Consider the following 15395-nt stretch of genomic DNA (forward strand, 5'->3'; position numbering starts at 1 on the left):
ATGGATGACGGGTTGTCCTGTATGGTGTGTGTGTAGTGGATTGTGTTCGAGCTGTGGATGACTTCTCAGAAGTGCTGAAGGTGAGAGGAGATGTGATAGTGGGATGAACAGTGGACATTGAATGGAGGGTGCCAGGTTGGGAAACGGTTATAGTAGAGGAGGTGGCAGTGGTCATGACCACGTTTGAAATGGGTGCAGTGGTTGTTTGTTTGGGTGTTGTGACTGAAGAAGTGGTTGGAGTGGTAGATGAGACCTGAGTTGTGCTGTGATCCGGGCTTGTGTGCAATAAAGTTGTCATTGTATAGGGAGACTTGGAGGGTGTCCGTGTTGGTGAAGCTGTATTGTGTCCTGTGGCAGTGGCTTCGTTCAGTGTCGTGGCAGAGCGCATGATGGTAGTTGCAGCTGATGAGGTTCGCGTTGCATGGGTTGTCAGCTCTGATGCTGGTTTGGGTGTTGGTGACTCTGTCTGGGTAGGGGTGCTGGTCCCTGGCGATGCGGCTGCTGTCTTGGTAGAGTGGCCTTTCGTGGTTGTTTTGGGTTTGCTTCCTGTGCCTGTTGGGGTGCTTTCAGTCATTCTTGTGGGTACTAATGTGGCTGTGGGGACATTAGAGCCAAATTTCATTTCCACTCCTGTTCTCCCTCTTGTCTTCCAGCCCCCGTGTTCTTTGGGTCTCAAGTGGAGGCAACTTGTCTCTCATTAGGAGACCCCAGCCAATGCCTCTGACCTTGGTCCTGGCTTCCATATTGAGAGAGGATGGAGTCTCTCAAGGGACACGGTGTGAATCCTGAGCCTTACAGTGACCCAATCCTGACCTTCTTCCCCAGTGGACAAATCACCCTTCTCTAAAGTGTGCCATATGTCACGGGCAGCTTTTGCAGGTAATGCAGGAACTGGGGCTCTCCATTTGCATGGAGAAGGTCACTCTCCCCTCTCAGCCTTCTTGGCTGGTTGGGACCTGGCAGGTCACCTTTTCTAACCTCTCTAATTTTCTAGATATTGAAGTAGATCCAGACAAAATCCTTGCCCTCGGGCCCGGATCTCTACCTTACTAGCAGAACTCAGAGCTCTCTCCATGTTCACCGCTTGTCTTCCTTTGGTAGAGCTAGCCCCTCCCCGTTTTTCATCTCTGCTCAGGTCTGGCTCAGGGACTGTCCAATGTGCTGATTGTGGGTCATGCCATTGACCCCAAGCGCTGAACATAGGGCTCTGCACTCAGCAGCTCCCCTCCTTCATAACTGTCTATTGAACAGAGTGAGTTGGAAATGCCCTAACGACATTTGGGGGATAGAGGGAGCCTGGGCTAACTCCAGAGGAACCATCCAGAACCAGGAAGACCATAGGCTTTGCCTTCTGGCTGAGATCTGCTGCAGCCCTGGCTGGGGGAAGCTCAGGGATGCTGCCCCCATTCCTCTTCTCCTACCCTCCCCGGCACTCTACATAGTTGGCATTGCCTGGCCCTTCAATCCAGTTCTCATCAGGGTAAGTTTTCAGGGGAGAGGGTACCTGGGTAGCAGGGAAGTGGCTGGCAGTGGTCAAAAGCACTCACCGGAGGGTGGCGGAGACACTGGCCCTCTGGAGGTCTCTGCCAATGTGGCTGTGGTCAGCGTGGGCCACAGTAATGGCCCTGAGGTTGCTGTGGTGCTCCCAGTGGATTGAGCCGTGGATTGTGTGACTGTTGTTTGGAGGGATCCTGGGCTCTCTGAAGTGGCTTGTGTGACTGGGGAGCTTGTCGTGGTGGAGGCCAGTGGGAAAGTGGCTGGGGTTTCAGGGGGAACTGAGGAAGTGACTGCCACTGTGATGGTGGTGGTGATCGTTCCCCAAGGAGTTGCTGTGGGAACCAAGGACCAGTTAGAGTATGGCCATACTACTGCTGGTGCCCACCCCATGCAGCTGACATGGCTGAGCCTCTCCCCCTCTCTTCCTCAGTGCATGCCCTCAATTCCAGGGGGACACCTGCCTGGCATTCCCCCATGGCCTATCACTCCAGCTCCTCTTTCCTCAACATGCTTCCTCACCGCCTTGTGTCCAAGGTCCCAAACTCCTCAAGCAAGGTTGGCCCCAGGGCTTCCATCTCCCCACCCGTCAAGGATGTGTATCCTATGTCCACACGCAGACACTGTCATGATCATGGCCCCTACATATGCCACATCTCTCCTTATGCTTGCAGGATGCTGCCTAGCATGGGGCCCTTCTGGGTGGGGGCCCTGCAGCAATTCCTACTTTGGCTGGAAGGAGATCCCTGGGCAATAACAACAATTAGAGAACCTGCCATGCATTATCCTCATTCAACCTTTGTGGCAACACCAAAGGCAGGTGGCGCTGTCCCAATTTTTCTGCTGAGGAAACTGAAGATCACTCCGAGGTAATTGGCTTGAACCCAGCTAATGAGTGGCTGAATTGGCAGGGGTTGAATCCAGGCTGGTCAATCCTGTGGCCATGCTTAGCCACCCTTTCCTCAGTCTCTTGTGATAGAGGAGAGGAAGATGGGCATAGTCTGACCCACCCCTTGGAGTTGGGCAGAGCATATTTCAGGGAGTTCAGAGGGGAGGTATTGGAGAGCACAGGGAATTAGACAGGATAAGTCAGCCCCAGAGCAATGAGATGCCCCCAAGAATGATATTTTCAGGACACAGAAGAGAAGGACTTTTGACGAGGGTGGAAAGTGGATATTGTCTAAAGAGCCAGATATGGCTGCACAAGGAAGCTCCTTGCCAACTTGAGAGTCTTCAGGCACATCCAGAAGATGGGGGCCAGTGCAGGTCCTGTAAGGATGCACCAGATCCCTAAGCCTCGCAATGAACACAAAGAGCTCACCAGAAGCTGTAGAAAGCGCCAACCACCAATATTGTGTACTTGTTCTCTAGCAATATTGGGGAAAAGAGGGTTCAAGAACAGAAAAGACCTGCCTGGGAAGGATGGGATGAGCATCGCTGGCAGCAGAGAGAAGAGCAGCCTGCTCATTGTTATACTTAGGTTTTCTCCACTGAGGACAGGACAAGGCAGTGAACAGGGACTTGGGAACTAAGGTAGGGAGACAAGGGGAGAGTGTGGCCCTCCTTATGAATGTCAAGCTCTTGGCTCTGATGTGCTCTATCCCAGGGCACTGAAAGATGTGGGAGACGTGATGACTGCATCTCCCTCAGGGCTCTTTGGAAAGGCTGGGGAGAAGTGGGGTGAAGTCCAGTTCCCAGGTGCTTGCTGGGAGCTTTGGGCAGAGATTGGCTCTTATCACTCTAGCCCACTGCACCAGCAGGCTCTGTGTGGGGTCTACCGCTTCCCCTTCTGGCCTTTGCTTAGAAACCCTGATTGTGAAGAATGAAGCCAAGATGGTGGAATAGCAGAAAGAAGTAAACCCATCTCCTCCAACACCTCCAACACCTCCTCCACAAAGACTAGAAAACAGACTGAATTCTGATTGGGAAATCCAAGCAAAGAAAACCACAGAGAGTCATTTTTCCAGCCCAGGGCAACCCAGAGACACAGTGAAGTCATAGAAACTGGGGACAGGGTATGGCCAGGGGTTTGCTGAGCATTCCAGTGGGCAGGAACTGAACAGGAACTGAAGGGGCACTGAGTCTGTGCATCAGGGCAAGAAGAGGTCCCAGATCCATGCAGTGGGATCCTGATCTCACGTAGGATGTGGGAACAGGTGTCGACTGGCTGCTCTGTCATGCATGAGATTTAATTCATGGATCCAGGGTAGACTGAGGAAGGCATCTGTGTCTTGAGGCAGCATTCCCGGATGAGGAGTGGTTGTGGGCCCTGGGCTGTGTATTCAGTGAGGAGATAGTTTAGAAGTGAGCAGCATCTGTGGGCTCTGGCCCCAGAAACAGAGTAGGGTCTCAGTCCCAACTTCTAGCTCAATCTGAAGCCTGCAGAGAAAGAACCAGGGCAGGAATCCCAGACCAAAGGAGAGCCTACAGTTCTGTCCTTCTAGACCAGTAGAGCTCCCAGCTGGCTGATAGCAAGTGACTCTATCAACAGTCTACTGGAATCTTTCACCAGAGTCAAGTCAACAGGAATGTTGTACAGACCCAAACCCAGGTCAAGAACTGGCTGAGCTCAGACCAGGAAGGCAGGAATAAGACTTTGCCCTGGATCACGCCATTTTGGGAGCACTGAAAACTTGCAGATCCCTAGGCTGAGTTGTCCCTGAGATTCTGAAATAACACACTACCTTAAGAAAGCATCAGGAGAACCCAAAAGGATAAAAGCTCAGTTCAGACACAGAGCCTAAACCCACTGTAAAGTCTAATGTTGGGAAGTTAGCTAGAAGAATGAGTAAACAAACAAATAAAAAAAAACAATTCCACCATAAAGAGCTACGGTGACAGGGATGCCCAAAACATAAACCTAGAAGAAGGGAATGACTCCAAAACATTTTCAAGCAAAACATCTAAGAAAAACCTACTGGAATTCCTGGAAGAGATAAAGCAAGAGTTTTTTTTTAAGAGCTAAAAATTATTTTATAAACCAAATGAAAGTGCTAGAGGAAAAAAAGGAAATGAATTGAGAATGATGGAAGATTTGGAAACAGAAGTAACATTTTGGAACAAAATGGACAAAACCTTACCCAGGAATAAAATTCCCTGAAAACTGGAATTGGCCAAATAGAAGCCAGAGTCTCCTTGAGGCAATAAGGAATATTAAAACAAAGTCAAAATATTGAAAAAATAATAGAAAATGTAAAGTAACTTATAGCAAACAACTGAACTGGAAAACAGATCAAAGAAAGATAACTTAATAATCACTGGAGTATCTGAAAGCCAGGACCACGAAAAAGAATCTAAGCATGGTATTTCAATAAATGATGAAAGAAAACTTCCCAACTCTTAGAACTAGAGGGCAAAGTAGAAATCGAAAGAACCTGACTTTCAGTGACCACCTAAAAGAAACCCCCAAAATGAAAACTCCCAAGAATATTATAGCCCCAAATCCAGAACTTCAGGTCAAAAAGAAAATACTGCAAACATCCAGAAAGAAATAATTCAGGTACAGAGGAGCCAGAATCAGGATCCCACAAGACTTAGTGGTCACAATTATAAAGAAGTAGAAAGCTGGGAAAACTATATCCCAGAAGGCAAAAAAATATAGACTTGGAAATGAGAAAAACTTACTTAGAAAAACTTTATAGGGGAAAATGATTCATTAACGAAATAGAGGACTTATTCCTGATGAAAAGATCAGAACCAAATAGAAATTTTGAAATAGAAACACAGGAGGCAAGAGAAACATAAAAAGGTAAACATAAGTGAGAAGTCATAATGGACTAAACAAATGGGAAAGGGGGAAAGAGTAGATTAAGGAAGACATTAATCTTAAGCAAAACAAATGCTAAGGAGGGATGATTTTGAAAAGGGCTTAAGGGAAAAGAAAGGTTATGAACCTGGGTGAAGGAAAGAGAAAAGGGGCAGAAGCAGATTATACCAAACCAAGAGCACTGGTGCTCCTTTCTCACCACTCTCCCTTTCTTCATAAAGATGGGGCAGAAAAAAAGAGGAGAAGTATAAAAGAATAAGATAGAAGGGAATACACAATTAACAATCATAGCTGATTATGAATGGGATGAACTCGCCCACAAAACAGAAGAGGATAGCAGAATGGATTAGAAATTAAAAGCCAACAGTACATTGTTTATAAGAAATACACTGGAGGGGCTGCTAGGTGGCGCAGTGGATAGAGCGTCAGCCCTGGAGTCAGAAGGACCTGAGTTCAAATCCGGCCTCAGACACTTGACACTCACTAGCTGTGTGACCCTGGGCAAATCACTTAACCCCATTGCCTAGTCATAAAAAGCACAAAAAGAAAACAACAACAACAACAAAAGAAATACACTTGAAATAGAAAGACACACACAGACATAAAATAAGAGACTGGAGCAGAATCTATTAATCTTCAGCTGAAGTCAAACAAACAAACAAAAGAAAGGCAAGGGTAGTTAGCATTCGTGATCTTGGACAAAGCAATAGCAAAAAATGAGACTTAATTAAAAGATACAAAAGATAGATTCTGCTAAAAGATACCATGGCCAATTAATGAATAGCAACACTAAACACAGAGGTACTAAATGACATAGCATTTAAATACTTAGAGGAAAAGTTAAATGAGTTACAGGGAGAAATAGACAGTAAAACTATAAAAGTGGGAGACTTCAATTTAACACTTTCAGACCTAGATAAATCTAACCAAAACATAAGCAAAAAAGAAGTGAAAGACTCAAATAGAATTTTAGAGAAGTTAAGTATGAGAGACCCCAGGAGATTATTGTATAGGAATATAAAGGAACATGCCTATTTTTCAGCTCTGTATGGCACCTTCACAAAAACTGACTATCAACTAAACCTCAAAGACAAACACAGAAATATTAAATGTATCTTTTATAGACCACAATGCAATAAAAATTGTATTAAATAAAAGGCCATGAGACAAGGATTAAAAATTAATTGGAAACTAAATAACTTAATCCTAAAGAATGGGTAGGACAAAGGACAAATCCTAGAAACAGTCAATAATTTCATCAAAGATAGTAACAGTAATGAGTCATGATTGTTTTCATCTAGTAATCAAACAGCTCTTCTGGGAAGGAGTATTCATACTTATTCTGTTTAAATCCAGAGCCTAGAACCAAGAACAATGGGGGAAAAGGGGAAAATGTAGGCTCAATGCCAGGATAAAATGGCCTAGCAGTGAGAGTTGTCCGGAAATGAGGAAGGCTGCCTTGGGAGGGAGGAGGCTTCCCTTCCCTGGAGATCCTTGTGCAGAAGGTCAAGAACCCTTTGCTGTGGAGGGAATTCTTGTCTAAAGTTAGGCTTGGTCTGAGGGTCTTTGAAGTCCCTTCTGGTCATGCCCTTCTGAGATTCTGTGAGGAGGTTCTAGGTTGCTGCACTGGCATGACTGGGAGTGAAGGTCTAGCTGGTCAGAGACCCAGAACCGGCCAAAGAGTAGTCTGCACCTGCAGGGGATCCCTCCCAGCTGACTCTCCTTGGGTGCGGGTGGGGGAGGAGGGAGAGGAACAGCTCTCCAAAAGTAATGATAGCTCGCCTGAGAGTGGTTAATTCTAATCCTTGCTAGTATTCTCCAGTGTTTGTGGCCTGCAAAGTGCTGGGCACACATTACCTCACTGGGCAGAGACCTGGGCACAAGACCTGCCTCTGCCCTTTCAATGCCCAGACAACCCTCTAGCGCTCTCACTTTCAGAGCAGGTGCTGAGCTGAATTGGTGGATGGAGTTTTCCAGCCAGGAGTTCCCTACGCTGATGGAATGAGAAATAAGAGCGAGAACAAAGCAGTTCATGTGTTTACAGAGCCCCTAGAGGGGTGCAAAGTGCCTTCCTCACTACACCCCAGAGAAAAGTAGTGTAAAATTTATACTCATTTTACAGTTGAGGAAACTGAGGCTGAGTAAGATGAACTGCCTTGCTCATAGCTGCACAGTTACTGTCTGAGGAGGGATTTTAGCCATACTGACATTCCTGGGATTCTTGAGATCCCAAGTCTGGTGCTCTGCCCACGGTCCCACATAGCTACCCTCTACTAAGGCCAGACACAGAGCAGCGGACCTGAAGTCAGGGCCCTGAGCAATGACTGGGTCCTCACTGCAGCTCTGTCTGGAAGCGGGGGTCCTCAGGGGAAGTCTACCCTTCTCAGGAGCCCAGAGCCAGGGCCCGGAACGGAGGGGCTGGGGGGCAGGGCCTAGGGTCCACCCTAAGAAGGGGCTGTAAGACCCCCATTCCAGCCAATTTCACGTGGCACAGTGCTGCCTGGCCTGCTGGGAGGCTGCTGGCTCCTTTCTTTCCCCCCGCTGCTCTGGGCAGTGAAACTGACAAGCCTCAAAGGCTGAGTGTAGAGACGTTCAGGGTGGGTGGACAAGTTGGGATCTGCCATGCGCCAGGAGTGCCTAGGGCAGAATGCTGTTTACCACCTGTGAGCCCGGGCTGTGTGCCGGTGGGGACTTCCGAGGTGGTCTTTCCAGAGGATTGGGAGCCACTCTGGCTTGTTGGAAAAGTGACTGGGCTAGCCAAGGTCGGTCTGGAGGAGGAGCTCACTGTCCCAGTTGGTTTGGTCAACGCTGATGATGTGCCGAGTGTCTGGAGGGGGCTTGACAGAGGCTTGGTGGTGAACACGGTGGTGGTTTCTGTTCCCCTGGTGCTCTCGGGCGTGGTTTTGGAGTGTGGGCCTAATGGGAAACAGCCTAAGTGTTACCTGTGCCCCACTGGGGTCCTTCAGGGCACTGAAATCCTCTTCTTGTCTCCGGGGCCTGCTTGAGGGGTGAGCTTCAGGGACTCACTAGGAGACAGGAGCTGACTGGGGCAGGGTGATTGCTGGGGATGGCATCTAATCAAGGGGTCCTGGGCACTAAGGACAGAAGTGAGGAGGACAGAAACTCCCATTCATCTCCCCCTTGGGCATCTCGGCATCTCTGGGAGGCCGGTCGTACTGAGCCTCGGAGGAATGAGAGCACGTGCCCAGGTCTTCCACGTCCCTTGGGTTCCTCAGAGCCAGGTCTTCTGACCCCACACCCCGTGAGCACGGCACACTGACAACACTTGCTCTCAGCTCCTCTGACCGGTCTCTGTGATGTCCTAACTCTGAAGTCCTTCATTCTCCCAGACCTCTCCATGACCACCCATCCTCTGGAAGCTTTCACAAGGTCACAGATTTGGAGGCCTGCCCAGCTTCTTCCTTGGCTTCTGCGTCTCCCACCCTGCACTGTCTTTTTGCTTTTCTATCCTGTCTTCCTCTGACTCCCTTCCTGAGCCTTCCTCAGCCTTCTCATCTTCCTTCCTTCGCTCTCTCCCAAAGACTGGACTTTGAAGCCTAGGCTGCCAGCTCTGACCTCTGGCCCCTACTTCGCCTGCCTACCTGCCTGGCCAATTTCTCCATCAGCATCTCTCCCCCAGACCCTCTCCTCTCTCTGGCTTCCTCCTTGGCTGGCAGCCCTACCAGGCCTTGGACCAGTCATGCAGCAGGAGCCTTTGCTGTCTGCCTCCAAGCCCGGGAACTGTCTGTCTCCTCCCCACCCCCACCCCCACCCCCACCCCCAAGGCCCCACCATGGAGCTCTCTGCCTTGGAAGTGCTGTGCTGTTAGGGTGTTCTGGCTGAAATGCGGGGCAGGGGAGGCCTGCCATTCTTGGTCGTTCAGGCTTTTTTTCTGTGTCAGACTGACCCCCTCCCCACCATATACACTCCTGCTTCTAGTCAGGGTTTCTTTCTTCATAGGCCATGGTGGGGAGGGGGGTCAGGAGCAACCTCCCTGTGCTCCAGGCCTGTCAAGACCTCCCTGGCAGTATGGGGCAGGGGCCAGGGCTGAGAAGGGGGCCCGAGTCACCTGTTGTGGCTGTTGATGGAGTCGGGAGAGGTATTTGAGCTGAAACATAAGCAGAAGATTGGTGGGTCACAGGAGAGAAGGCCCAAGCCTGAGTTCTCCCCTTCGATCCCTGCGGTGGGCTGGCCAGGGCCTCCTTTCGGGGGGACCACATTTGGGCCACTCTTGCCCAGCCTTTCTGAGAGGGAAAGGGCCTTTGAGTGCCCCCTCCCTAATCCTTCTCTCTCCCCTCCCCCAATGCCCATGGTCTCCCTTCCCTCCAGATGAAAGGGTCAGGAATTGAAGGTGTGGACAGAGAGAGGTCAGCATTACTGACCCAGAGCCTCTGCCCAGGTCAGGGGGAAAGTGGGGAAATGTGGGCACAATGGTGGAGGAGGGGTCAGCACCCGGCAGGGGTGCTGGCAAAGGGCTCTGGGATGTCTGAGCAGGGAAGCAGGGCCGGGGGGGGGCATCCTGGAAAGCTTCCTGGGGGAGGCAGTTTTAAGGAGAGAGGTCAGGGAAGGTTCTCTAGCAGGAGCAGAAGCCCAGAGCTAGAAATTCCCGAGGGACCTGAGCCCTTGGGAAAAGTCTGGGCAGGGAAGCAGGGTGGAACAGCTGATTGATTTGGGGGTGCTTGAAAAGCCACCCATATTTGGAGCCTCGCTCTGTCTGCCTGCCTCTGCTACTGATGGCGAGGGGCTCTGGGGGCTACCTGGGCCAATGTCCTCATGGGCCAAGCCTCTGTCTGTTGTCAGCCTTTCCAGAAGACCCAGAGGGTCCTGATGAAGGCCCTGCCTGCAGCTCAAGGGACAGGGCCATATGCGGCTTGAGCCTGGGGACCTGCTTGACAGCCTCTTTGGAGAGCCCTGTGCCCACAAATCCAGGCCAGTCTGCTTTGTGGGTAGCAAGGATTCTGCAGGGGGAAGGGGGCCTGACCCTGAGGGTAGAGGATCCTACCCCTCCCCTCCCCAGGAGCTGGCCCTGCCCCTGCACCCCTTTCATTGGTGAGGCTGAGCTCCCCCCCACCCCTGGGGTGCCAGGAGCCCTGCCTGGAGAGCTGGACCAGGGCCAAGGGCTGAGCTGAGGATGAGGCTGCTTACCCAGAGGGCCAATGGGAAGAGTACTTACAACAGGGCACACAACGCCCTTCCTCATGGTCAAAGTACTGGTCCACCGTGCAGTTATAGCAGCCTGTGGGAGAAACAGGGGATGGAGAGTGAGGCGGTGTGGGGCTCTACTGTGTAGCTCCACAGGGCCTGCTGGAGCTGGGGTGGGGGTGGGGTTGGAGAGCATGGACCTGCCTCTCTGTCTGGGCACTGGAGAATGGAGCCCAGCCTGTCTACACTGATGCGGGGAGAGAGCAAAAGGTGCTCAGGGGCCAGCCGTGAGGGTGGCTGGGCTCCCCTCCCTCCCCTCCCTCCTCACCCCTTGCCCTCCTTTCCTTTCCCTCCCTCCCCTGTCTCCTGCCCCCTTCCCTTCTCTCTGCCTCCTTCTCAGTGATGCTCCCCAGGCTCAGGTCTTGCCCCCTGGGGCTACTCCTAGGGCAAGGCCTCATCTCAAGGTTCCCAGGACAGAGCTGGTTCTGTGGCCCAAGTACTGAGAGACAGGAGCACCCATGGGTGGTATGTGGACACCCTTCAGCCAGAATAGCCTTTCTAGCCTTAGAACCTCCCTCCCCCAATAGGGCCACCTTGTGTGTCTGAGTGGAGCCAGAGCGCCCTGGGGCCTGAGGATGGCAGAGCCCAAGTATGCCAGCACTGGGATGTGGCTCAGGGCCCTTTCCCTCTAATCAAATGAGATCATAGGTGCAGAGTACTTAGCCCAGTGCCTGGCCCACAGATAGTGCTAAAGGAATGCTTGTTTCCTTCTCCTTCCTGTTCAACTCAGGGACTCTGTGCCTGTGTCTCTGTGGTCAGGCTGTCACCTTCAACGTTGATGTATTTGTTACTCTGGAGCTGAAATGGACAGAGGCAGGGCTGGTAGTGCCAGGTACAATTGACTTCCCCCGTGTACTGGTAGCTGCCATCTCCATCAATGAGTTTGTGGGTATTGAAGAAGTCACAATAGGGAGCTGAAATACAAAGTCATCTCCACTCAGCAGCCAGAAGCCTCTGCCCCTGTGTGCTGCCCAGCTCCCCACTGGCAGAGGCCAGGACAAAGCCAGCCTTGTAGAGCTGATGCCCCAAATGCACTCAGGCAGCTCCTGGCAGCAGAGGAGTCCCTCAACTGAGCTCACACCAACAGGCTGGCAAAGGGCTGGCCTCGGAGGCAGAAAGACAAATGGGGAAACTGAGGAAGCCCAGAGGGCAAGGGACTGCCCTAAGGACGGGGGCTGAGAAGCAGAGATGGGAACTTAGCCCAGGACTAGTCTTATTCTGTTTGGTGCCAAATGGAAGAACTAGCATGGGGTAGGGGGAGGGAAACCAGCCCTTGAAGCAGATGACAGAGGGGAGGAGAGAATGTGGCTTATCTCTGTGCCTTCCTGAGCTGAGCCAGAGGATGGGAGAGGTGGCACAGTGGCTACAGTGCTGGCTGTGCAGTCAAGAGGACCGAGTTCAAATCTTGCCTTGGCTACCAGCTCACACCCGTCAGATTGGCAAAGTTGACAAAAAGGAAAAATGAAAAGGACAAATCCTGGAGGTGCTATTGGGACCCAGGTACATTAGCTCTTTCTTGGTGGAGCTGGGTGGTCCAGCCATTCGGGGAAGTCATTTGGAACTATGTCCCCAAAGTTATTAAACTGTGCATACTCTCTGACCCAGTGATATTGCTACGAGGTCTCTATGCCCCAAAGAGATCAAAGAAAGGGGGAAAGGACCCATATGTACAAGAATATTGCTAGTAGCTCTTTTCGTGATGGCAGGGATTTGGAAATTGAGGGGGGAATGGTTGAACAAGCTGCAGTACATGAAGGTGACAGAATAAGAAACAGTGAAGGGGACAGTTCCAGAGAACCCTGAGAAGACTTGCATGAACTGATGCTGAGGAAAGTGAGTAGGACCAGGACAGCAATGTATCCGGTAACATCGACATTGTAAAGACAAACAACCTTGAAAGACTTGGGAACTCTGATAGATACAATGTAACCAGCTGGAGAGAAAGACATGGACTTCTCAGAGAACTGACAGGCTTATTTTTTGTCGACGCAACTAAAGTGGGGATTTATTTTTCTTCATTTACACATCTGTAATGTTTTTCCCCCTCATGACTTTCTCAGCTGATGGGATGGAGAGACTTTGGAACTGAAAATAAAATAAAATAGAATTTTAAAAACCAGACAAGCATCAGCTGAAGCAGCTGACCCCACATCTACTCACTTCTCAGCCTCAGCTTCCTCATCTGCAAAAGGGGACTATCCACAGTGCCTCCTCTCCCCCATGGCTGTAAGACCACAGCAAGTACCAGATGAAGCCCTTTGTAAACCTCGTGTGCTGTGTATGGGGTAGTTACTGGGGGTAGTAATTCTGGAGTAAGGGCACCAAGATGGATATGTGTGTAGGCATCAGCCTGGGGCACGCTGGCAGCTGAACTTCTCAGCTTGGTGGAAGGGGGGGCCTTAAAGGATCTCAACTCATTCCAGGACTAGGAGGGGTCCAGGCAAGAGCATCTCATCCATTCTTGCTCACTTTCATGACAAAGCTACGTGCCCTTGTTCCAGGATACACAAAGGGTCCCAAATGACAGAGCTAGAATTCAAACTCAGCTCCTCTGCCCTCCAATCCTGCCCTTCCTCTCCTCTCAGTCACACATCATTTCCCAGGATTGACTTTGCTCTCTCCCCACCCTGAGCAACCTGGGCTTTCCCTGGTGGGGGTCCTGCAGCCCCTCTGCTCCCTCCATATCTGGGGAGACGGGCCCTGGAGATATAGCCCAGGGAAACCAGGGCCCACTCTGAGTTCTATGGGGCTCTGCCAACGTGGTCTGAGGGCTCTGGCCCCCTGCTTGGGATGATGAGGCAGCAGAGATTGAGAACAGGCAGCAATGTGCCCCGGGACCTTGGCTGCCTCTGGTTCAGCCTGTCTTGCAGGAGCAGTCCCCAGGCCAAGAGGCAATCCCTGAAGACCCCCTGGAGTGGGAGCTACCCTCCCAAAGCCAGGGAAACTCCCTCCCCTCAGCTTTGACATTGTTTTGTTCAAAGGGTTGTCTCCCAACCAGCCTAAGCCAACCTCCTTGAAATGGGGGCAGCAAAGAGAAGAGCACAGAGGGTCCAAGGACAGGGGTGGGGGTGGGCAGTGGAACCCTTACGGCAGAAGTCTGGAGCCCTCCAGTCGACACAGACACCCACGTCCAAGCACGCCTTGGCGTAGGCTGCCACGGCGTCACACATGCACTCGCAGTCCCCTCCTGAGTCACAGCCACAGGTATCACGCACACAGGCGTCATAGTAAGGCAGCCGGTATACCTACGGGCACAGGGGAAGCGGCACCTCAGTGCTGGCCCTTCCCAGGCAGTCCTACTCAGCTCTTGATGGGCCAAGATCGATCCCAGGGGCCAGCCTGGCCCCTTTTAGCTCTGAGGCTCTGGCCGAATGGGCTTAGGGTGCTATGGCCCCGTGTGTACCAGAGGTTTGGGACGTGCTGGAGGCCACTCGCCCCAAGTGCGGGGAGCCAAAGTAGGACCTGGGGACTGGTTGCTTCCTGGGTGGTCTTCCCAGAGGTCTGTGCCATAGCTGGGGTGGAGGTGAGTTTGAGACACTGTCACCCCTGCCAGAGCCTGGCTGGGCCTTTCCCTGGGCCAGTTCTGCCTGGGGGTGTGGCTACCCATGCCCTGTGGCCCACAGGAGGGAGGAATGTACCCAAGCCCTCCTTCCCTGGCCTGGGCTGAGGCCTAGAGAAGCAGCCAGCTTGGGGGGCCAGAGCACTGACGTGGGGAGCCTGGGGCCTGCTGTGTTCTATCCCGGGGTGTCTGTGAGCCCTGTACTGACACTGTGGGGTATGCTTGGGGTGGGGGACACTGGGGAGGAAGCCCCCCATTTCAAGGAGTGGGGAGGAAACAGGGAAGGTTTCGTCCCTGCTTCTTTCCTTCCTTGGATCCCCTGTTCCCCAGCCTGCTTTTCCTGGGGTTCCATGGGCTGTGTACCCCACTGGGACAGGGGGGCCCAGCACAGCCCGACTGAACCCCACTGGGCCCCAGTGCAGCCTGGCCATGAAGGCTTCCTTTGGGCTGGCCGGAAGGGAGTGCCAGGCTCTGCCCCTTTATACCAACAGGGAGGGCCATGGGCCCCTCAGACTTGATTCCTGATGGCTTCGGGCTGCCTGGGGCCGCCTCTCTGGGCCTGTGTGCTTTTGTGTGCCTTCTCTGTCCCTGCATCACCACCCTTCCCCAAAGGCCTCCTATCACTCCTCAGAGATCAGAGGCCGAGGGAGAAAGGCCCAGGCCCTGTGCTCAGGCCCCCTGCAGCACAGCTGGAGGGCTCCTCTGAGCAGGGTGGTACCGGCAAAAAAGCTCCCAAGAAGTGATGGGCCTGAGCTTTGGGGGGAGCTGGCGAAGGCCCCACCCTGCCAGCCTACTGCCCTGGGGCTGGGGGGGAGGTGCTGCCTCTGCAGCAGCAGCCTCAAGGCAGCCTGCTTCCCTGCTTGCCTTGTAGAGTCCCAGAGGCCCGCCTCTAGTGGCCAAGCACATCGTGCACATGTCTGCACACACATGCACAAGCATGATGCATGCACACATACACGCATGCACGCACATGCCCCAAATATGCACACACATGACTACACACAAGCATGCTCACAAGCACACAGGCACGTGCACCTTCTCAAAGGCACACTCACAAGCACAATATTCAAATACGCACACACAGACGCACACACATGTAGATATGTTCACAATTCATATATGCACCGCACTTCCTGCACTACACTCCAATACCCTCTGGCACATCTAAGTGACACCTGCACACATGAGAACACATATATATGCACTCACACATGTACACAGCACACCCCCAAAGGCATGGCACACAATGCTCACATGCACATACTAGAACATGCACACGGTCACGTGTACTCATGCACATGTGTGCACAAATACAGTACACAGAACTCACACGTGCACACGATGCATGCACTCTACACAAAGCACAATAATGCG

At 52.0% G+C, this 15395-nt stretch overlaps 1 protein-coding gene across 1 annotated transcript in view; it reads right to left on the reverse strand.

The window, feature by feature from the left end:
- Nucleotides 1–65: 65 nt before the first annotated feature.
- MUC6 (mucin 6, oligomeric mucus/gel-forming) overlaps nt 66–15395 on the reverse strand; it is a 38437-nt gene continuing 23107 nt past the window's right edge. Inside the window, exons 24-37 of the mRNA XM_027860201.1 lie at nt 13551–13707; nt 11230–11376; nt 10434–10496; nt 10263–10385; nt 9876–10218; nt 9643–9791; nt 9330–9504; nt 8203–8257; nt 7919–8150; nt 7766–7836; nt 7465–7678; nt 1548–1829; nt 1186–1240; nt 66–546 (exon numbers count right to left, since the gene is read on the reverse strand). Coding sequence (XP_027716002.1) covers nt 66–546; nt 1186–1240; nt 1548–1829; nt 7465–7678; nt 7766–7836; nt 7919–8150; nt 8203–8257; nt 9330–9504; nt 9643–9791; nt 9876–10218; nt 10263–10385; nt 10434–10496; nt 11230–11376; nt 13551–13707 — 2547 coding nt within the window. The remainder of the gene's footprint in view (nt 547–1185; nt 1241–1547; nt 1830–7464; nt 7679–7765; nt 7837–7918; nt 8151–8202; nt 8258–9329; nt 9505–9642; nt 9792–9875; nt 10219–10262; nt 10386–10433; nt 10497–11229; nt 11377–13550; nt 13708–15395) is intronic.

The sequence above is a fragment of the Vombatus ursinus genome, unplaced genomic scaffold (genome assembly GCF_900497805.2).
Source record: "Vombatus ursinus unplaced genomic scaffold, bare-nosed wombat genome assembly UNPS02014176.1, whole genome shotgun sequence".
Lineage (NCBI taxonomy): Eukaryota > Metazoa > Chordata > Mammalia > Diprotodontia > Vombatidae > Vombatus > Vombatus ursinus.